General features: G+C 38.9%; 1 protein-coding gene across 2 annotated transcripts; it reads left to right on the plus strand.

The window, feature by feature from the left end:
- The first annotated feature begins 1,956 nt into the window (after window positions 1-1,956).
- TFPI2 (tissue factor pathway inhibitor 2) lies at window positions 1,957-17,075 on the plus strand. 2 transcript variants are annotated; one of them, XM_069729393.1, is made up of 6 exons: window positions 1,957-2,241; window positions 3,670-3,846; window positions 5,211-5,285; window positions 5,645-5,824; window positions 13,110-13,283; window positions 15,635-17,075. In XM_069729393.1, exons 1-6 carry the CDS (start codon window positions 2,142-2,144, stop codon window positions 15,688-15,690), a joined length of 762 nt encoding a protein of 253 aa, XP_069585494.1. In that variant the 5' UTR covers window positions 1,957-2,141; the 3' UTR covers window positions 15,691-17,075. The 2 variants fall into 2 exon arrangements, with proteins under 2 accessions (XP_069585494.1, XP_069585495.1); XM_069729394.1 differs by lacking the exon at window positions 5,211-5,285.
- The last annotated feature ends 6,424 nt before the right edge of the window (window positions 17,076-23,499 follow it).

The raw sequence follows: 23,499 nt of genomic DNA on the forward strand, positions 1-23,499 counted from the left end.
AGGCCCGATATTCTAGACAGAGCGAGGATAGCAAAGAGAACTATGCAGTCTACAAAAAACCCTAAAACGAAAACCACGCAAAGGGGCAAAAAGACCCACCGTGCCGAACTAACAGCACGGCGGTGCACCCCTTTGCTTCTCAGAGCTTCCAGCAAAAGTTAATAGCAAGCTGGACAGAAAAAACAGAAAACAAACTAGAAGCACTTATCTAGCAGAGCAGCAGGCCCAAGGAAAGATGCAGTAGCTCAGATCCAACACTGGAACATTGACAAGGAGCAAGGAAGACAGACTCAGGTGGAGCTAAATAGCAAGGCAGCCAACGAGCTCACCAAAACACCTGAGGGAGGAAGCCCAGAGACTGCAATACCACTTGTGACCACAGAAGTGAACTCAGCCACAGAATTCACAACAGAGAGCATTATACTGCCTCTGTACAAATCCCTAGTTAGACCGCACATGGAGTACTGTGTCCAGTTTTGGGCACCGGTGCTCAGGAAGGATATAATGGAACTAGGGAGAGTACAAAGGAGGGCAACAAAATTAATAAAGGGGATGGGAGAACTACAATACCCAGATAGATTAGCGAAATTAGGATTATTTAGTCTAGAAAAAAGACGACTGAGGGGCGATCTAATAACCATGTATAAGTATATAAGGGGACAATACAAATATCTCGCTGAGGATCTGTTTATACCAAGGAAGGTGACGGGCACAAGGGGGCATTCTTTGCGTCTGGAGGAGAGAAGGTTTTTCCACCAACATAGAAGAGGATTCTTTACTGTTAGGGCGGTGAGAATCTGGAATTGCTTGCCTGAGGAGGTGGTGATGGCGAACTCAGTCCAGGGGTTCAAGAGAGGCCTGGATGTCTTCCTGGAGCAGAACAATATTGTATCATACAATTATTAGGTTCTGTAGAAGGACGTAGATCTGGGGATTTATTATGATGGAATATAGGCTGAACTGGATGGACAAATGTCTTTTTTCGGCCTTACTAACTATGTTACTATGTTATGTTATAATAAAACAATGGGTCCTCTCGCCTCCTGTGCCAGTCGTAACTTGTATTGTTTAAGATTAGTGATGAGCGAATATACTCGTTACTCGAGATTTTGTCGAGCACGCTCGGGAGTCCTCCGAGTATTTTTTTAGTGCTCGGAGTTTTAGTTTTTCTTGCCGCAGCTGAATAATTTACATCTGATAGCCGGGATAAGTATATGTGGGGGTTGCCTGGTTGCTAGGGATTCCCCACATGTACTTATCCCGGCTAGCAGATGTAAATCATTCAGCTTGCGGCAAGAAAAACTAAAAATCCGAGCACTAAAAAAATACTCAGAGGACACCCGAGCGTGCTCGAGAAATCTCAAGTAACGAGTATATTCGCTCATCACTATTTAAGATTACTGTTCTTGTTTTTATTATGTACACCCCTCCTCCCATGTAAAGTGCCATGGAATAAATGGCGCTATAATAATAAATACTAATAATAATAATAATACACTCTAAATAATAAAATATATAATAAAAAAAATAGTAAAATTCTAGTGCGCAATTGTAAGATACAATAAAAATACTGATATCGTTAACTGTAAATGATAATAATAATAATTCTAATCTCTTATGATAAGTGTTGAGTCATGAACTTTATAACCCATCGGTGTATGTCACATTTCTAAATTTTAGTAAGCCTCATATTTCGTAACCTTTACGTCTTCATTTCAGTTACATCGAGGACCCGCGATATAAAAATATTACACACTACTAGTGAGATAAAAAAATAACATTGCAAAGACTTTGGCCTGTGAGAGATCCCCTCTGTGTTTCTTTAGGGAGGGGTTTCTGCAAAATTCACTTTTTCGACTGAATTTCAAAGTTGCAAAACTCCCCTCCCTTGTGGATGACGTGGGTTTTTTTGTTTGTTTTTTGGCATAATAAGAGTGCATAAAAGCCTAGTATACTGGGATATTGATGATGTCTGCTCCAGAAGGGGTGAGTCACTGCGGCCACTCCTTCTGCTTCAGGCTTCGGCTCTCTTTGTGTATAAAAGTTCCTTAGGAAGTCGAGTCTGTCTATTAAAACTCCATCCAGCTCCGCCTTGTACAAAAGCCTTTGTGAGGCTCAGCCTGAAGTTCTGAGTCCAAGAGATGTCTCCAACCACCATGCAAGTCTATGCTGCCCAGGTCTTGGCTGCTGCCACCCTCTTGGTCCAAGCCATCGCCCAGGATGGAACATCTGCAGCAAGAAGTAAGAGGGATGGGGGGGAAGCATTTATTCATGGAGTGCTGAGCAAAAAAAGAAAGTTTTGGGTTATTCGAAGCCTTCGATTCCTTTCCCTTTTCGAGTTTCTAGATGCATCACTCACGTTCCTACAAGTCATTAGTGCATGTGCAGAAGATGGCGCGAAATGCGTTAGATAATTCATAATCGATACAATGTAGCAAAGTATTTAGTAATTAGGGCATCATTTCTGCTCCTCCTCTGTGTAAATATGAGAACCCTGCACATTCCGAGGTTGGAATGCTTCACAATACTCAAGGGATAGGGGGAAGGGATAATTGTTTCAAGCCATGGAAATTAAGAAGTTTGCTGCTTTCTGGATTTTTTTATGGGTAATTTTATGGGGTTATGAGAAAAAAAATGGAAATGCAAAGTGTTCCTCTCTGGTTTGCTTTTTAGGATTTATTCTGTGGCTTTATGCATATGAAGTATGTACGGACCTATAGACTCCTATCTGAATATTATTTCATATTGATTTTTTTCTCACACCCATAAAAGAAAAAAATGTTGTCAAGGGGATGCAGTACAGACTTATATTGCAGGCAATGCTTCTTGGGAAAAAGGGTATGCAAATTAGCTCCCATCCAGGGGGGGAAGAAAGTTTGCCTTCTATCGCCACCTATTGGAGATAGTCAGACATTGACTTTTTAGGGTAACAATATAGAATTAGAATTTTTTTCTTCCTGGCTAATTTTGCAAAAACAAAACTATTTGTGATTGGAGATTGGATAATTAGTTCTCAACTTGTTTCTTTGGATTATTTTTTATTTTTTTGCAAGGTTCGGGATCTTGACACGTTTTAGTGATGGGGTCACTTTGTAGGAAAAATTGGAATGAGATCCCGAAAAGAAAGGACAAAGTATAAAAGTTCTGCTGTATAAGATTCATTGTGTTTGTGGCTTTATGCATGTATACACCCATAGCCTCCTATGGGCCAATCCTCCACCTCTATATTCCTGTTAATCACATTATAGTGTTTGTTTGTTTGTTTTTATCTCAAGGATTCATCTGGAATCTATGAAATTTTTTTTTTTATATAAAAGTTCTGTTTCTCTTGATGGATACCTTATTAATTTGATTCCTTCAGCACAAAAAGAAATGTGCACCTGTCGGAAAGTGAGAGCAGTGATGAGTTCGTAATGTGGTTTTACAGGGCATAATATTCCATAAATGATGCAGACTAAAAATGACAAACTCAGCTCTGCTGCATCTCAATCTTTACTTTTCCAGAAATGTTAAGGTATTTCCTCTGCTCCAGGATCTTGCCGGTCCTATGATAATGCTGAATGCACCGCTCACGTCGTTGCACCATAGACCCTTATTTGCCTTCTGTCTGGGAATGTTTTTGTACTTTGTCCCACATTCCGCTGATAACATGTGATGATTTCCTTGCAGACATGAGCGCTTGTCTTCTTCCGATGGATGGCGGTCCCTGTAAAGCCACGCTACCCCACTATTATTATGACCGCTACACCCAGACGTGCCAGGAGTTCTTGTACGGAGGCTGCGGGGGAAATGCTAACAATTTTGAGACCTTGGAAGATTGCGAAAAAACTTGCTGGAAAATCAAAAGTGAGTTCTACGGTGATGCACCATTATGCCATACGTGACCGTCACCCTATAACGCTACATATTACTTCATAGGTGTTAATCGGTTCTGTGCAGAATCCCCCTACAAATCATGATGGCTCCGTCCGTAGGTCTTTATTTTTTGGCTGAACATCTACTGAACTTACCCCATAGCAACTTAATGACCTACCACTGGAATTTTGGACCTTATTAATTGCATGAGTGCCGCAAGTGTTCCCCTAATTTTATAAGTGATACTCTAATTTTTTCTAAATTTTGCATTATGTTGGGTACTTTTCACTGTTTTATTGTTATATAATGTGGGGTTGAACTGATTTATCGGAAGGAAAGATGACCCTCCGATGTAACATTGAGGTCCGACCAAAGCTAAGACAAGAACAGGTCACTTTCTGCTGAGGCTAATCACTTCAGGATTGTTCTGAAAAGCTCCCGTAATTGGGATCCAACGTAAGTGGGGAGAGTTGATCCTAACCTTTTAGCTTCTTGAGATGGAAATTATGCAATAAGTGACTCCTAAGAAAAATTAGAGAAGACAATATGCAGAGATGGCCTGTATTTTAACCAAAACAATGCCCAGTCAAGTCCATAAGGGTTGCCAAGGGGTCCTTGGCTGATGGATAGGACACCACTTAAAAACCATCTAATGTGTATGGGGATGCCATAACTTGCCTTCAAAGGCAAGGGCTGGGCATGTTTTCATGGGAGATCACTCAGCTTGCTCCCCTGACTGAGCATACATTAGGGTAGATGATTGACTGTCCATGTTTATTGGGGTCAGGAAAAAGAACTGTCAGCAGAACAAGCATTCAGCTAACAACTATATAAAGTTTTTGCCCAACTCTTATCAATTCTTTCAACTTTTGACAATTACTTTTGCCCTTTAATACTTATCAACAGGGTTGCCAACCATTCATGACAGTCCATGACAGTCTGAAATGAGGACTTTTTAGACAGCGTATTAAATATAAAATAGATAGGTTTAAGCCCGTGATTTTGGGCTTGTCAAGGTCCTTGTTTTAATTCTTTACACTTTTCATAATTTCCCTTAAAGGAGTTGTCTGGCTTATTTCAGATTGCTTGCTATGCTACCAGTAGCTAAATATGAAGGGAGGGGTATGTGTAGGACCCCATTATTGCCCCTTTTTCCATTCAAGATTAGATAATACAACTTGACCCCGTTATTGAAAGTTTATTTGGGCTCATCTTCGAAAACCCATTCCTGCTCCTTGTAGACCTTAGGGGCATTCGGCTGGATCAATCAGCAGCTGTCAAGTATCCATGTCTTATCAGGATGGAGTAGATGGGTCATGAGGTAACATTGATTGGTTGTGTTGGGTTTCTTTCAGATGATTCGAGCATGCATGTTAATGAAAAAATCTTACAATCGACAGCCAAGAACTTAGAAAAAGTGGACCTGTTGGGTAAGGTCTAGAGCGCTCTATGTGAGAACGTCGTTTTGCAAAAGATGGAGAATTAATAATAGGGCTAATGGTCAGGGAGCAAAAACTAACATGGAATGGTTGACAAATAGCTCATACCCTCAAGGTGGAGCTGCCACCATATGTCACATTCCTGTCGTACGGTCCTACTAAAAAGTCCTACTAAAAATCACAAACGTCAAGTGACCCCTGAACGGCATCCACGCTTCTCCTTTGTCCTGTCTCACTGATAAGATGAATGTTTTTGTATTACTACTGTGGTGTTTTTCTTCTATTGGATTCATGATGCATCGGATGTGTCTGTTGTATTGACTTGTAACCTTTTTACTTTACATTTCTAGAAGTCCCCAAAATTTGCAGGATGGAGCCGGAGGAGGGTCGTTGCCGAGCCTTTCTGAAGCGCTATGCCTTCAACCTGATTACTATGAAGTGTGAAAAGTTTATTTTTAGCGGCTGCTATGGAAATGATAATAATTTCAAGGATGAAGCATCTTGTCTGGAGACCTGCGCTCCCAAACGAAGTAAGTGATGGCATTCAGCGGTGTCCACCTGACTCATGACTCACTCATCATTATATAACATGATACAAAGTAATAAGAAAAGAATCATAAAATATCACAACCGACGGATGGTGGAAATGATATAAAATCATCTAAAATTCCAGAAAATCAAACAGAATTAAAATAATATAAGAATATGGAACTAATTAATGTAAGTTAAAACAAAGGCAAAATATGGCCTAGAAGAAAATGCAAAATGTGATTTGTATTTCCAAAAATTTCCAAAACATTTACTATATTTCAAATAAGAAGGTGCCATAATAGCGCCCCCTGTGACTGGTATGTCGTCCATAAAGAGGGGACTCTAAGAGATAGACAGGGGCATCGGCAGTCTCACCCAGGTGGGGAAAAAGAAATACAAAATATGTCCTTCTGTCTGTCTGTCACGGATATTCATTGGTCGCGGCCTCTGTCTGTCATGGAAATCCAAGTCGCTGATTGGTCGTGGCAAAACAGCCATGACCAATCAGCGACGGGCACAGTCCAGCGGCAACATGGCCGCTCCGTACTCCCCTCCAGTCAGCACTCACACAGGGTTAATGGCAGCGTTGACCGCGGAGTAACGCACTCCATTAACACAGCTATTAACCCTGTGTGACCAACTTTTTACTATTCATGCTGCCTATGCGGCATCAATAGTAAAAAGATCTAATGTTAAAAATAAATTAAAAAATAAAAAATAGTTATATACTCACCATCCGTCGGCCCCCAGATCAGGAACAGGCCTTTCCCGCTCCTCATGACGCTCCAGTGACCGCTCCATGCATTGCGGTCTTGCGAGATGATGACGTAGCGGTCTCGCAAGACCGCTATGTCATCATCTCGCGAGACCGCAATGCACTCTTGAGACCGGAGCGCGTGAGAAGTGTCGGTAACCGCTGCGATCCAGGGGCCAACGGAGGGTGAGTATATAACTATTTTTTATTTTAATTATTTTTTTTAACAGGGATATGATGCCCACATTGTTATATACTGCGTGGGCTGTGCAATATATTACGTGGGCTGGGCAATATACTACGTGGGCTGTGCAATATACTACGTGGGCTGTATTATATACTACGTGGGCTGTGCTATATACTGCGTGGGCTGTGCTATATACTACGTTGGCTGTGCAATATACTGCGTGGGCTGTGCTATATACTGCATGGGCTGTGCAATGTACTGCGCGGGCTGTGCAATGTACTGCGTGGGCTGTGCAATATACTACGTGGGCTCTGCAATGTACTAGCGGGCTGTGCAATATACTACTCGGGCTGTGCAATATACTACTCGGGCTGTGCAATGTACTACGCGGGCTGTGCAATATACTACGTGGGCTGTGCTATACACTACGTGCGTGGTACTGCGCAGGCTGTGCAATATACTATGCGGGCTGTGCAATATACCACGCGGGCTGTGCAATATACTACACGGGCTGTGCAATATACTCCGTGGGCTGTGCTATATACTCCGTGGGCTGTGCTATATACTACGTGGCTGTGCAATATACTACGTGGCTGTGCTATTTACTACGTGGGCTGTTATATACTACGTGGCTGTGCTATATACTATGCGGCCGGCTGCGAACAATCAGCGACAGGCGCAGTCTGGCCGTGAATTGGCGTGGGATTTGAACCACGCTTTGCTAATTGGTTGCGGCCGGCAGAATTCTGTGTATAAATTGCATTATTCTAAAATCTTCATAAATAAACTACATACATATTCTAGAATACCCGATGCGTTAGAATCGAGCCACCATCTAGTAAATAGATAATCATGGTGGTGGAGATATTACTATCATTGTCTTTGTAGTTCTATTTAATCCACTAATCTATAATCTATCTATCTATATATCTATTATCTATCTATTATCTATTGATCTATCTATCTTCTATCTATTTATTATATCTATTATCTATCTATTATCTATCTATCTTCTACCTATTTATTATATCTATTATCTATCTATCTATTATCTATCTGTGTGTTATCTATTATCTATTTATCTATCACCTATCTATCATCTATCTATTATCATCTATCTATGTGTTATCTATTATCTATCTATTATCTATTTATTATCAATCTATCTATTATCTGTCTATTATCTATCTATTATCTATCATCTATCTATTATCATCTATCTATGTGTTATCTATTATCTATCTATTATCTATTTATTATCAATCTATCTATTATCTGTCTATCTGTTTATAATTTATTATCTATCTATTATCTATCTATCTATCTATCTATCTATCTATTATCTATCTATCTATCTATCTATCTATTATCTATCTATCATCTATCTATCTATCTATCTATTTATTATCTATCTATCATCTATCTATCATCTATCTATCTATCTATCTATCTATCTATCTATCTATCTATTATCTATCATTTATCTATGTTACATATAGTACATATAACTATAAATTCTACAGTGCATTAGATTGATGCAAGGAATGGATTGGTGTCCAGAACACATGCCTCCAGGTCAGGGAATGTGACAGAGCTGTGTGATGTTTTTAGTTCACACTTTAAACTGTATATGTTGGAAATTAATCTCATTGTCCTACGGACGTTATAGACTCGGGCCACCACTCTGATCTGGCGGGGACGGTCCGGCCACGTGTTACACGGAGAGACAATCATTTGATTTGCTGCATTTAATACTCAGTTTACTTGGCGACCATTGCAGGGAAATTAAGAAGCCAAAATAGCAACTGGGTGGAAACGGGAAGGAGAATCAGCCGAAGAACAATGGAAAGATCATAGAGGAGCAATCAAACACACAGTCTGTCTTAGATGTAAAACCCTGCGGTACAGTTGAGGGTTCATTCATTATTTTTATGAGGTCCCATTCTCTTTTCTGTACCCGCTGCCTCTGTTGTGCGGTAGATGAACCACTGTCTCTACTGTAGCTGAAGTCTGTGCTAGATCTGACTACCTGCTTCACAACGCTTAGGTCCTACTGTAGACAGGGCAGATGGGGGGAGGCTCCTGCTGCAGCCAGTTACTGGCAATGAGGAAGAGGACATGGGGCAAAATAGGATCAGAGCAAAGTTGGAGAATATGGGAGGGAATTTTAGACCATGAGTTTTGTTTTTTTAGTGTAATTTTATTTTTAAAGTAAATCTGTCACCAGATTTGTGCCACCTAATCTGAAAGCAGCATAATATAGAGACAGAGACCCTGGTTCCAGTGATGTGTCACTTACTGGGCTGCTTTCTGTAGTTTTGATAGAATCACTATTTTGTCAGCAGGAGATTATCCTAGAGGACAAGTAAACCTGCTGCCATGAAGTCCTGCCACGCCCCCACTACTGATTGGCAGCTGTCTCCCTCTGTACAGTGTTCATAGAAAAGCAACCAATCAGTGGCGTGGGCGGGGTTATACAGAGCTCAGCCTTTTAAGAGAATTGGTAGATCTGCGGCAGAGAAAACTGGGATTTTTATCAAAACTACAGCAAGTAGCCCAGTAAGTGACACATCGCTGGAATCACGGTCTCAGTCTCTACGTCATCCTGCTGTCATATGGCATAGCAAAAACCTGGCGGCTGATTCCCTTTAAAGGCATTGTCCACTACTGGATAATACATTCTTCGCAGTGCTTGTTTGTTGCAAAAAGGTTTTAAAAGAAGTATATTTACCTGCTGGACTGCGGAGCTCCTGCATTCTCCTGGTGTCTTTCTTGGTGGTCATGTGACATTGCTATACCAGAGACTGCTTCCAATAAGTGACAACCCCTTTAATGCTCGTTTATGGGAGCTGGTGTACACGCTCGTTATCATACTGGGGTGTTGCAGGAAGGATTGCTCCATCCATAGCGCTGCCTTTAGGGCATCCCACAGAGGAAGGCGTCTGACACAGTCACTTTCTGTTTTCTCTTAGATGATATCACTTTCCCTTGTGACTTAAGACTTGGTCACATCATTAGTATCATCATCTTATGTAAGTGAGTTGTGTCTGAACAAGGCATTACTCATTTCTCAGTCACTAACCCGAAAAATTACAAAAAAGATAAGAATAATTGTAGATATGTGTCACTTGAATAATAATTGTTAAAGGGACACTCACCAATTTTTGTATAATATTTTCGACTATTCCAACATTATTTATTCACTTTTTGCTAGTTCTTTTTTTTTTTTAAATAGGAATGTCTGTATTTAACATCACATTGTTATACACACTCTTGGGGAGATCCGACTTCATTGTTGGGGGTCCTCATTCTAGAGGAAGGGGAGGCCACTGGCAGAAGCGTCTTTTGCCTGGAGGACCTGTCTGGTTCTGCTTTTAATGAAATTCATGTAATGCTTGATTTCCCCTGTGATGGCGCTGCAGGGGAATGAAACACTTGTTGCTGAGTTCCATCACAAATTACAGCCGATCACCGGGTTTTGCCAGCAAGAAGAAACATTGCGATCATTTTAAACTCAGTAGGAATCCTTTCAAAAGTGTATCTGTCACCTGATTTCATAAAACAAGCTGCATACTTTATAGATGGATCCAATCCTGGTGAGGCTGGTGTACTTACTGTCTGAATGGCTGTATAATGTTAATATTAAAATGAGCATTTTATGAGTCCAGCTAAAAAGAGTAATATGGTGATGTTTTTTCTATCATAAACAGCGTTGATACAGTAACTGTGTTCAGCCACCGGAGGTCACCCTTGAGTAATAGACAGGATAATTACAATGTTGTTGCAGTAATTTTGTTCGGCCACCGGAGGTCACCCATGAGTTAAAGACAAGAAGATTCTGGAAACAGGACGGTGACCTCAGAGAGAGTTTCTGGGCGTTTTGAGAAGAAGCAGCGCGGTGATGGAGAGTGGGCAATCCAGATCTTGAGGCATTCCTGTTTTGGGGTAGTCTGATTCCTGTTTATGAAGCTGGCACTTGGGGTCTCTCAGGCTGCATAACTTGTATTCTGTGAGTTGTGGCTGTTGTGGCCCATATTGTGTTGGGAGAGAAAATTCTGTCATTTTTGGCATAAGTTATAAAGAAAAGTTGGTTTAATATCATATTGTGCTCTGAGTCATTCATAGCTGCGCCGTATTCTGTTCTCGAGCAGCGACCGGCATAACGGTCGTTACAAAAGTGAGAAAGTTGATGAGTCCAAGTATATTCAGTGTCCGTCCATGCGGCCTGACTGACAGCTATCCGATCTCCAACCACACAGTCTGACTGACAGCTGCAGTTTATGCTGAGCAGTGAGAGATTTCAGCAGCAGCAGGGAGTCTCTGGGGAGCTGTTATTTTGGCTCAGTGGATCAAGATTTAACAGTAGCGGTGGAGGAAGAACACTGAGGAGCTGTAAATCAGACTAAGTAGCTGGAGATTCACCAGCAGAGAGGAGGGACACTGAGGGGCTGTCAATCACACCAGGTTGCCAGAATAATGAGAGGGAGAGAATGTTGTAAGCCCTTTTTTTTTACTTATTGCAAAGTCAAAAGTTTACATACACTAAGATTACTATGCCTTTAAACAATCCTGGACTGCCCATAGGATGATGTCATGCGTTTGGAAGCTTCGCTTTTTGGCAACATCTGAGATAATTGGAGACACACTTGTGGATGTATTTTAATGCACACCTGAAACACACTGCTTCTTTGTGTAGTATCATGGGAAAGTCTATCATCTGTGCTAACAATTATACGTTAAGTACAAACAAGATTGGAATGTCCAGCCATCATACAGCTCAGGAAGGAGAGGGGTTCTGTGTCCCAGAGATGAACATGCTTTGGTCCGATATGTGCATATCAACCCAAGGACAAAAGCAAAAGACCTTGTGAAGATGATGGCAAAAGCTGGTAAGATTGTGTTAATATCTACAGTGAAACGATGACTGTGTCAACATGGGCTCAAAGGCCACACTGCCAGGAAGAAGCCATTAATCCAAAAGAAACATAAAAAAGCCAGATTAATTTTTGAAAATGCACACAGGAACAAAGACTTTAATTTTTGGAGACGTCCTGTGGTCTGATGAAACTAAAATTGTACTTTTTGGGCCTAATGACGTTTGGAGAAAAAAGGGAGAAGCTTGGAAGCCTAAGAACACCATCCCTACTGTGAAACATGGAGGTTGAAGGTTGAAGCAACATATTGTGGGGAAGAACACTGAGGAGCTGTAAATCAGACTAAGAAGCTGCAGATTCAGCAGCAGAGAGGAGGGACACTGAGGAGCTGTCAATCACACCAGATTGGTGCAGATTCAGCAGCATCAGGGAGGAGGAACAGTGATGAGCTGCTAATCAGGCGGAGGGTGTGCAGAAATTGTGGATATACTTTCAAAGAGGATTATACTGCCATTATGACATAGAGGTTTTCATGGTAACTACACCGGCCTCATTAGGTCTATGTCATTTATTTAATAATGAATGCGGAATGTAATGTGAAATCTGGTGACAGATCCACTTAATGGAACATTTTTTTTTACATCAATGACATATACTGTTACAAATTTAATGCAATGTAAAAAGAAAAAATATATTGATTGTTGATTGATTGATAGAAATAGATAAATAGATAGATATGAGATGATAGAGAGACTGGGATATAAAGATATGAGATCGTAAAATAGAAAATATGAGAGATAGATAGATAGATAGATAGATAGATAGATAATAGATAGATAATAGATAGATAGATAGATAGATAGATAATAGAAAGATAATCGATAGATAGATAGATAGATAGATAATAGATAGATGGATGATAGATAATAGATAGATGATAGATAGATAATAGATAGATAATAGATAGATAGATAATAGATAGATAATAGATAGATAGATAGATAATAGATAGATAGATAATAGATAGATAGATAATAGAAAGATAATAGATAGATAATAGATAGATAGATAGATAGATAGATAGATAGATAGATAGATAGATAGATAATAGAAAGATAATAGATAGATGATAGATAATATATAGATAATAGATAGATAGATAATAGATAGATGATAGATAATATATAGATAATAGATAGATAATAGATAGACAGATAGATAATAGATAGATAATAAAAAGATAATAGATAGATAATAGATAGATAGATAGATAGATAGATTATAGATAGATAATAGATAGATAATAAAAAGATAATAGATAGATAATAGATAGATAGATAGATAATAGATAGATAATATATCATAGATAATAGATAGATAATAGATAGATAATAGATACTGTCCCTTTCACATACTCGTCTCTTTCTCTATTCGTCCATTTTAGCAGCTCTTTGGTTTTGTGTTTATAGATGCTCCCAGCTTCTGCTATAGCCCAAAGGATGAGGGATCCTGCTCTGCTTCTGTCCCCCGCTATTATTTCAACATTGAATCCAAAGCCTGTGAAGAGTTTGCATATACTGGTTGTGGGGGAAACTCCAACAACTTTGTCAGGATTGAAGATTGTAATAAAGTGTGCAAGAAAGGTGTGTGCGGAGATTTAACAAAAATCATCTAGCTTAAAAAAAAGTAAAGAAAAAAAAAAGAACACTTTTTATATAACTTGGTTTAATGCAAATGCCAAGATGCGGAATAATATTCATAGTTGAAATATCATTTTGAGATTTTATAAAGAGAAAAATATAAGGAAATAAATGAAAATGTTATTTTCCAATACTAAAATTTCAATTTATTTGAAATAATACATTTTATTTAAATATTTATTTGGAAACTAATTAAAATCTGCCAGAAAAAAACAAACAAAATAAAACAATAGTGCAAAAAAGTGCATCCCTTACATGCAGATAAACCAAGTTACTTTTTAATTTCTGCATTCCCGTCCCAGCACTAAAAGACGTGTTATATATTTATATACAGTATATATACACACACATATATATATATATATATATATATATATATATATATACATAGCATGTATATATTTTTTGTACATTATCAACACTCTTATATCAGGAATATATGTATTTAGTAATTTATAAATTTATATATTCAGTTGAAACCAGGTGTTTCCATCCACTATATAAAAAGACACATCTTCATGTTTTTCTCAATATCTGACATGAAATCAGAATAAACCTTTCTCGTTTTAGGACAATTAAGATTACTATAATGATTAATATTTGCCAAATGCCAGAATGAGAGAGAGAATGTTTTAAGGCATTTTTCTTACTTACTGCAAAGTCAAAAGTTTCCATACATTTCATTAATATTTGGTACCATTGCCCTTAAACTGAATGACTTGGGTTAGACGTTTGGGATTTCCTTCCACAAACTTCTCACAATAATTGGTCAGAATTTGGGCCCATTCCTCCTGACAAAACTGGTGTAACTGACCCAGGTTTGTAGGTCGCCTTGCTCGCACTGGCCTTTTCAAATTTGCCCATAAATTTTCAATAGGATTGACCTCAGGGCTTGGTGATGGCCGCTCCAAAACATTGACTTTATCCTTGAGCCACTTTGTTACCATTTTGGCAGTATGCTTCGGGTCATTGTCCATTTGGAAGACCCATTTCCGCCCAAGCTTTAACTTCCTGGCTGATGTCTTGAGATGTTGCTTCAATATTGCCACATAATCTTCTTTTCTCATGATGCCGTCTATTTTGTGAAGTGCACCAGTCCTTCCTGCAGCAAAACAACCCCACACCACCTCCGTGTTTCACAGTAGGGATGGTGTTCTAAGGCTTCCAAGCTTCTCCCTTTTTTCTCCAAACGTCATTATGCCCAAAAAGTTCAATTTTAGTTTCATCAGATCACAGGACGTCTCCAAAAATTAAGGTCTTTGTTCCTGTGTGCATTTGCAAACATTAATCTGGCTTTTTTATGTTTCTTTTGGAGTATTGGCTATTGGTTTCTTCCTGGCAGTGTGGCCTTTGAGCCCATGTTGACGCAGTACTCGTTTTACTGTAGATATTGACACAATCTTACCAGCTTCTGCCATCATATTCACAAGGTCTTTTGCTTTTGTCCTTGGATTGATATGCACATATCGGACCAAAGCACGTTCATCTCTGGGACACAGAACCCGTCTCCTTCCTGAGCTGTATGATGGCTGGACATTCCCATCTTGTTTGTATTAAACATATAATTGTTAGCACAGATGATTGAGGCACCTTCAGGTATCTTGAAATTGTACCCAAGGATGAGCCAGACTTGTGCAAGTCCACAATTCTCTTCCTGATTTCTTGGCTGATTTCTTTAGACTTTCCCATGATACTACACAAAGAAGCAGTGTGTTTCAGGTGTGCATTAAAATACATCCAGTCTCTAATTATCTCAGATGTTGCCAAAAAACGAAGCTTCCAAACACCTGACATCAGCATATGGGCAGTCCAGGATTGTTTAAAGGCATAGTAATCTTAGTGTATGTAAACTTTTGACTTTACAGTAAGTAAAAAAAAATGGCTTACAACATTCTCTCCCTCTCATTATTCTGGCATTTGGCAAATATTAATAATTATGGTAATCCTAATTGACCTAAAATGGGAAAGGTTTATTCTGATTTCATGTCAGATATTGAGAAAAACCTGCAGATGTGTCTTATTATATAATTCTACACATTTGACTAATATTCACCGTTCCTGACCCATCGAGACTGTTGTCTTTAACCCTATAACTCCAGACCTAAATTCTATATATTGTAACTATTTGTTAACAATAACTTTGTCAGTGTTTACACATTGTTGTATATAACCTTTGGTCATATGCATGGGAAAAGAAAAAACCTAAACGTCTAAAACAATAAAATAAATCTTCAAATACAAAACAAAAATTGAAAAATTCTTTCCTAATTTTATCAATTATTATTGATTTTTAGGCAATAAAAAGCCACGGAACAGAAATCGTTTACGCAAGGCGAAGCCACAACTTTGAGTCTCGTCAAGGAGAAGATAACACTTTTTTTCTTTAGGTTCACATTAATGCACTTTCTGTCTTTTGTGGGACATCCGGCGGAGAAGAGCTTGCTTGTTGTCGCGATATTTCTAAAATTGGAAAATTGTTATTTCCAGTTAATACACTCGTAAGCTGTAAAGTATTTTACGCAAATTTTTTTTACATGAATGTTTGGATTTTAAGATAAAACGAGCCTGTATCTCTCCGTAGTATATAATGTGAATTAAAAAGCCAAGTGAATGTTTTTATACGGACTGGTACTTACCACACGTGCCACTAGGGGGCAGTGTTAATAATGACTTTCCTTGGCTGAAAAGTAACGGTTCAGCTTCCGAATGGCGCCGCCCAGAAGGCCAGGCCTCTAAAACTTTACATGATTCCTTTCCACCCTGCAAATTTAATAATTTAAGATTTCTTATGAGTACGAATTTATCATTAAAAAATACCCCAAAATTCAAAAAAGTTGAAAAAAATTTTAATTTCTCCAGAAAGTCCTTATTTGCTATAGTGTAATAACACTTTTACCAAATTCTGGATGGAACAACATGGACATAATCTATGTCCATGTCCAGGACTATTTTTTTTACTGACTGAAGTATATGGGTTATTGACGATAAACCCAAATATAGACTCTAATTTTTTTTTTATTATTATTATTTTCTTTTGTACATATTTGTATTTAGCAAAGTGGAGAAAATGCAATATTTCACTTATTTTTAACATAATCAAATGTAATGGCACTTGCTGGTTTTCTTTTCTTTTTTTAACTTTATATGTTTGTACATCTGTATATACACGGTTCACAAAGGGTTAATGCAGAGGATTCAACTCTGGATGGATTCACATTGATTGTAATGTTTTGTATATTAAATACATAAATAAATAAATAAAACATTTTTTACTGGTGAAATTTGAAGTCCGTGCAGAATTCTCAAGTTCAAGTTTTAGATAAAAATGTTACATTGAAAATTAAGAAACAAACTCCAGTGTGAAATATATATAGTACAGACCAAAAGTTTGGACACACCTTCTCATTTAAAGATTTTTCTGTATTTTCATGACTGTGAAAATTGTACATTCACACTGAAGGCATCAAACCTATGAATTAACACATGTGGAATTATATACTTAACAAAAAAGTGTGAAACAACTGAAATTATGTCTTATATTCTAGGTTCTTCAAAGTAGCCACCTTTTGCTTTGATGACTGCTTTGCACACTCTTGGCATTCTCTTGATGAGCTTCAAGAGGTAGTCCTCTTTTGGTCTGTACTGTGTATTTATAGTCGCCAGCTTGGGTATAAATATATATGTATGTTATAGACTGTAGACTTGTGTGTGTGTAATAAATACCCTTTATTGTTACACTCTTTTGTCTCAGTTAGTATATAGTATAAGGTAAAGATAACGTTGTTGTATTAAGTGGAAATTAATCATTAGAGGTGTAAGGAGGTTTCCCCCTTTTGGTAACTATAAGGTTTTATATTTTCAGGGTACAACCCCCGCCCTTTTACAGTCCACATACAGGTGGTACTGGAAGCCATGGGACTTTATGAGTTGTCCTAGGCCAAGGGTATAGATGGAAAAAAGTAGGGGCCCTAGGACAGAGCCTTGAGGGACTCCAACAGAGACGGGTGGGGAGGTAGAGTGGGAGTGGGAAACGCTAAATGTACGGTCGGAAAGGTATGAGGCAATCCAGGACAGGGCAAGGTCTTTGATGCCGAGGGAAGAAAGAATCTGTAGCAGTAGGCAGTGGTCGACTGTGTCGAAAGCAGAGGACAGGTCGAGAAGGAGGAGGATGGAGAACTGTTTGTTAGCTTTGGCTGTGAGTAAGCCATTAGTAATTTTGGTCAGAGCAGTTTCGGTGGAGTGGTGGGGACGGAAGCCAGATTGGAGGTTGTCAAGGGGAGAGTTAGATGAGAGGTGGGAGGAAAGTTGACCATGGACATGCTGCTCAAGGAGTTTGGAAGCAAACGGGAGCAGTGACATGGGGCGATAGCTGGGCATAGCAGTTGGGTCAAGGTTAGCTTTTTTGAGAATGACTATAGAGCAGCCACCGTATAGTAAGCGGTAGCTGTATCTGCAGCCTGCCTTGCCTCAATGACTGGAAGCCAGTGGCTGCAGGGATGATAGAAGTTTGTTTTCCCCCTGTAGCTGCTACAGGACTTAAATGCTATTGGTCTGCAGAATAACCCTATATCTTCATCTAAATAGAGTTTCTGATTGTGACAGGTTCCCTTGTGATTGCAAAGTAAGTATTTATAATTTATTTACAGGATTGCTTACATTTCCAGCTTCCCAAGGAACGCCGGAACTGTTGTCATATTCACAACACACTATATATACAGTCCTATCAGGCCAAGACTACATACACCGGACCCATACCCCCGTCTAGTGGCAGTCCAATACTTGGGCCAGTCCAAACATGGACCTTAAAGGGAACCTGACAGCTGATACACACTGCCCAAACCATGGGCAGCATGTATCAGACAATGGCTGCATACATCATTTTGGCCATATATGTTTGACTCCGAAACGCACACAGGGAGATACCAGTCACTCTCTGGTGGTGGGCAGGGAGAAGCCGCCGGGCCCACCTGTCCAACTAATCTCCAGTGTGGCACAATCCCTGGTGGCTTTTAAAGTATGTTTTTCTCTGAAACGCGTTTCAGAATTAAACATACCTGGCTGAAATTCCATGATATGGACAACATGTATCAGCTTTCAGGTTCCCTTTAAGGGGTTTTTCTATATGGTTAATATCGGCAATTTTCCTTTAAATGGTGTCTCCAGATTAAAAACCCTTGGAATGTTTGCAGTAACTAGGATGCTTATATTTTCTGCCTTTCTTATGTTTTTTTTAGTTTTTCTTTTTTTTTCCACTTATGAAATATTCCTCTATTATTGAAGTTCCAGCATTTCTCCCCAAATGCAATTCAAGACCCCTAATCTGGTTAACTTTATGAAAAACTGAACTTTATTGAATATCTGCTCTCGAAATACAAGGTATTAGTAGACAACAGAATGTGCAACTTGCATTAAAAGGGTTTTCATGAACTATAGATAGCTTTAAAGTCTATTGTGACCAAAAAAGTGTAAGAAATAGATTACTGAAAGTTTTATAAATAAATACATATACTATATATACACACACCAATCCTCAGTATTAAAAATACATATATCATAATTATCTTTGTTCCTTTATTGCCCCAATCTCTAAGGATACTGTGGTATCTAACCTACACAGTGTTTGCTGTAGAAAAATTAATTAATTAAAAAATGCCAGAATCTGTCTTGGGTTTTTTTTGGGAATCATCAATGAAAATGATTTTTTTTAATCATAAAACAAAATCAAACTCATTAAGAATTTCCCCAAATTTGTGGATTCAGCCGCTAACCATTGATTGTAGCGGATAAATTCAATGCAAATAGAATTCCCTGGTCTAATTTAAACAGAATTTTAGCAGATTCGATCCTCATTACGTCTCATCTCTCAAAAATTTGGAAAGTCATATAAATTGAAAAAAAAGGACCCAATGAAAATGTCCTCTCGTCTAAAAATAAATATGCCCCCATACAGCTCTGTCGATGAAAAAATAAAGAAAAGCTACGGCTCGTAGAATATGGTGTGGCACACTCAGCTTCTCAAAGAGGTAGTCACAAAGTTTTCAACTGGTTTATTAAAACGAACTGCACAAACCAGTGCAACGTTAGGTAAATTAACACAAGCAAAGCTCTGGAGACCTCATCTCCAGACACATCAAATACTGAACGAGTCCAAAGGCTCCATATTTACCTTCTAGATCACATCCTGGGGTGGAGATATGGTGAACTCTTCAGCTGTTCACAAAAAACCTAGCCATTAATATGGCCGATAAACCCCTCTCAGCACTTATTATGCTGGAGAATTTTTTCAGGTTCATATCACTGAGGCTAACATCCTTAGTGACACATATCTCCCATCTATGGTTTTTCAAGTGACCTTCTCACAGTGGTGAGACAAAATATGATGATTTTTTTAAATATAAATTTTAGTATTGTTAATACTAAAGTAATTTTATTTTGACCAGCAGTTTATGGTCAAAATGGCACATCATGATTTGCTAGAGCCCTTGCATGGATCCCACTACATGTAGTAGAGCTGCAGACACTTTCTGATGCATATCAGCAGGGCCAGGATGAGGGTTAGGCAGTTTAGGCACCAGCTTAGGGTGTACTGATGGTGATTTTGGTTTCGCATTTATATACTGATGATATTTCTGGTGATTAATGCATTACTAGGACCATTATCACTCCATGAACACATCACCATTTCCACCATCAGAACATGGATACGTCACCAGAACCACCATCCATCAGTTTTGTTGCAAGCGGAATTTGGTGCATGATGGATGTAAAATCCATCATACATATCCCTTTATGTATAATGGGGTCTGTTTGGTTTCAATTAAGGTGTCCAGCATTATACCAAAATTACATAAAAAAAATGTCAGCTTGGCACTCTAAAAACAAACAAACTCACAACTCGACCAAAAAATTAAGACCTTACAGGTCTCGGAAAATGGTCAAATTAAAAAAGTTATACAAATTTGGCATTGCCATAATTATACAGTCTGGAATCATATTGCTAGCTTATTTTTACTGCACAATAAATTCCGTAACCCCAGTCCTCCCTAATTGCAGAATTACTGGGGAAGGGGGGTTGTTACAATTTTACCACTATTGGAATTTTTTATATTTTGAGTGGTGAAACAGATTTTCATTACATCTCGTCCTGCAAAAGATCATACAGCTATTTCAACAGAAAAGTTATGGCTCTTGGAAAAGTGCGAGAATGGAAACTTGTCTTATCGGGAAGTGGTTAATTATTGCCTTGCTGGAAAATGCTACACTGCATTTTCTTCTGTTACATCGCTGCTATTAACGATTGCCCTGCTGGAAAATACCAGACTGAATTTAATTCCCTAAAATTACTGCTATTAACCATTGCCATGCTGAAAGGTACCAGTCTGTATTTACTTCTGTTACATTTCTGCTAACAACCATGGCCCTGCTGGAAGATATAATGCTACTTTTCCTGTTTATATCCACACACTTGGCTGTACTTCATCTTTGCAACCTTCTCCGCTTGTTTGTCTGCCATTATACACACCCTGCTGTCTTGATCCTTGCGGATCCACGTGTCGTCCATCACCCAGACCTCAGAGAATCCACCAGCATGCATATTGTGCGCTTTATTTGTTGAGCCCTAGCATATCTTCAGGCAAAGATTTCCATGTAGAGTGTTTCCAAAACCAGGAAATCTGGTATAATAACTTAAATACCTGTCCCCAAGCTGAGAACAACTTATTTAGCAGTGAAATGGCAGGAGCTGGAGACTGGAACCATACTATAAAGCCTAGACAAAATACTCAAGCAATGAGCCAGTGTTCCATGTGGCCTTGAGTTGGGTCAAACAGGAAACAAGATGGCAGGTTCATTATCGGCCATCTTAGCAAAGGGCAATTGCAGATACACAATAACAGCCTCCAGTGGTAAGGAGTGGAAGTGCAGCAAAATTTCGCAAGGTGATTAATAGCTGCTTCTAGTGGTCAATCCACAGAACGACAACAGAGTCCTGGCATTATTCGCCCATTTCAAAAGTGGCCACTGAGGGATGCTTGACTTGGTTTATCTGGATATCCTTGATGAAATACTTTAAGCAGTTAGGGAGCAGTAAAAAAGTCATCAAAATTTGTGGGAGCTTCAGCCCGTGCTAATTCATCTTTAAGTGTGCTGGAGAGTGAGTTGTTAAAAAATAGGTAATTTTGCAGAATTATTCCATTTGTTATCAGTCACCCACCGCCTGAATTCTGTAGCATATTCAGCAACAGAGTCATAAATGGACCATTATTTCACCTGCGGTGGATACCGCGTCTTCTTCCCACTCTCCAGCCTTCCTCCGGCTTGATCGGCTAGTTTAGCCCTCTATTCCAACAGGATTTCCTGTTCATCTCAATTATTTGATGCAAAATCTCTGTTTTCTCTGAAGGGTCTATATCATATACCCTCCCTCGCTTAGCTATAGAGCACACTGATGAAGGTCCTTGCAGACCGAAACGTTTGTGAATACTGTATGTATTGTATTAAACACTCTTTTGCATCAGACTCACTGGAGTGTGCCAAGTATATCATATACCATAATCCAAGGTTTGGGCACCTACTTCCAGGCACCTCCACACTTGGGCTGTGCTGACCAGCTACTTTACTGCACTAGAGTCATAAATGTAGTCTCAGCTGCTGCACAACGATTATGGTCATCAAACTCTTGGCTTCTAAGGAGGCCTCCAAATCATCAAGTTGAGCATCTTGAGTCGCCATATGGGGGCTTGCCCAGTCTAAAAGTTTATGTATCAGTAACATAAAAAAGCACAATACTTTCGATCTGTCAGTAGGAAAGTGAACAGGGTGTGCACCAAAGTACAATCTGCACTGGTTGATGAATCCACCATATTTGTCAAGGTCTCCTCCAAACCAGAAGGGTGGGAGTAGAAGGGTGGGTAGAGGGCCCTGACTTTTGAGCAACTTCTTCTATTCTATAGATTCTGTGTAGCTTGTCTAAAAATTTGAACGTTATGGAATGTCTGGTATTGTCTTCAATTTTTTCATGTCTGCATAGATGTAGGTAAAAAAAACCACGTTTATTTTAGTTTCAAATATGCTCCCTCAGTGGATTCCACGGTAAAGGCTTGAATATCCTGTTACTGATGGATCATGGCTGGAATCCAGTGGCTGGAGGAGCACAAGTAGGACACAGCAAGTGGTAATTAAATTTCTTGAAAGTAGCATTAGAAATAGTAGGAACAATCCAGAGAGGATAAGGAAATTCTTGAAATTTTCAAATATGATTTATATGCTTACTGACATTTTGAACAGTCAACCTCAGCGGATTTGAGCTTCACCCCTAGAAAGCCATGATGCTGAGCCTAAAACTGGCCATTACCACTCATTTTAGTGTTGAGGTTGCTCTGCTTCTTTGTGCACTGGTACCATAGACTGTTCTGGTAAAAGCTAAACTGTTGGCAACTAGCAACTGCACCAGCACTGTAAATAAACTAATAAGCTGAACTTCGCTTTTCTTTGACAGAAAGAAGGCAGAACCTCTAACAATGAGCCAACGGGCAGAGAATTTTTTCTGCCTAAAGATCTAAATAGTATTTTTTATACAGTAGGTATATTGAACTGGTATACATCTCTATATAAAGAAAAGAAAAATTTGAATTTTATATTCATAAAGTCACAAAAATTAACAGTGAAAAAACAATTACACTAATTGTATTTTTATCCAATTTTTCAAATACACGATGCACAACAGTAAACAACGTAGGAACATTTGGTATCCCTATAATTCTAACAATCTGAACAATACAGGCCACTCTTAATTTATGATGGCGTTAACAAAAATGCCGCAAACATTTTTTTCCTGAATTTAACCCAAATGAAACTTAATAGAAACGTAACAGTTATATATGTGAGGGCAGAAAAATCTGACAAGTAGGTGTCTCAGGACCCAGACGGTCACCGGTCTCCAGGCAATTCAAGTGTCAAATCATGTGAATATGAAAAAATAAATATTACAATTTATATTTAAAGTTTGATTACTCTTTAAGATGTGAATATAATAATCTACAACATATTGACTTCCAGATCACTACAGGACAGGTTCACTGACTCAGATGAAGCACGTTTACCTTGTTTACCAGTTATTTTAGCGTTGAAGGTAGAATTCTGCCCCGGGCAAGGACGACGA

The sequence above is a fragment of the Ranitomeya imitator genome, chromosome 6, assembly GCF_032444005.1.
Source record: "Ranitomeya imitator isolate aRanImi1 chromosome 6, aRanImi1.pri, whole genome shotgun sequence".
Lineage (NCBI taxonomy): Eukaryota > Metazoa > Chordata > Amphibia > Anura > Dendrobatidae > Ranitomeya > Ranitomeya imitator.

Excerpts from the sequence above, each read along its gene's own strand:
- TFPI2 (XM_069729393.1), top strand. The coding sequence starts at position 2,142 with ATGTCTCCAACCACCATGCAAGTCTATGCTGCCCAGGTCTTGGCTGCT. Across the intron at positions 5,286-5,644 it reads AGAAAAAGTGGACCTGTTGG|AAGTCCCCAAAATTTGCAGG; the intron begins GTAAGGTCTAGA and ends TTACATTTCTAG. Across the intron at positions 5,825-13,109 it reads GACCTGCGCTCCCAAACGAA|ATGCTCCCAGCTTCTGCTAT; the intron begins GTAAGTGATGGC and ends TTGTGTTTATAG.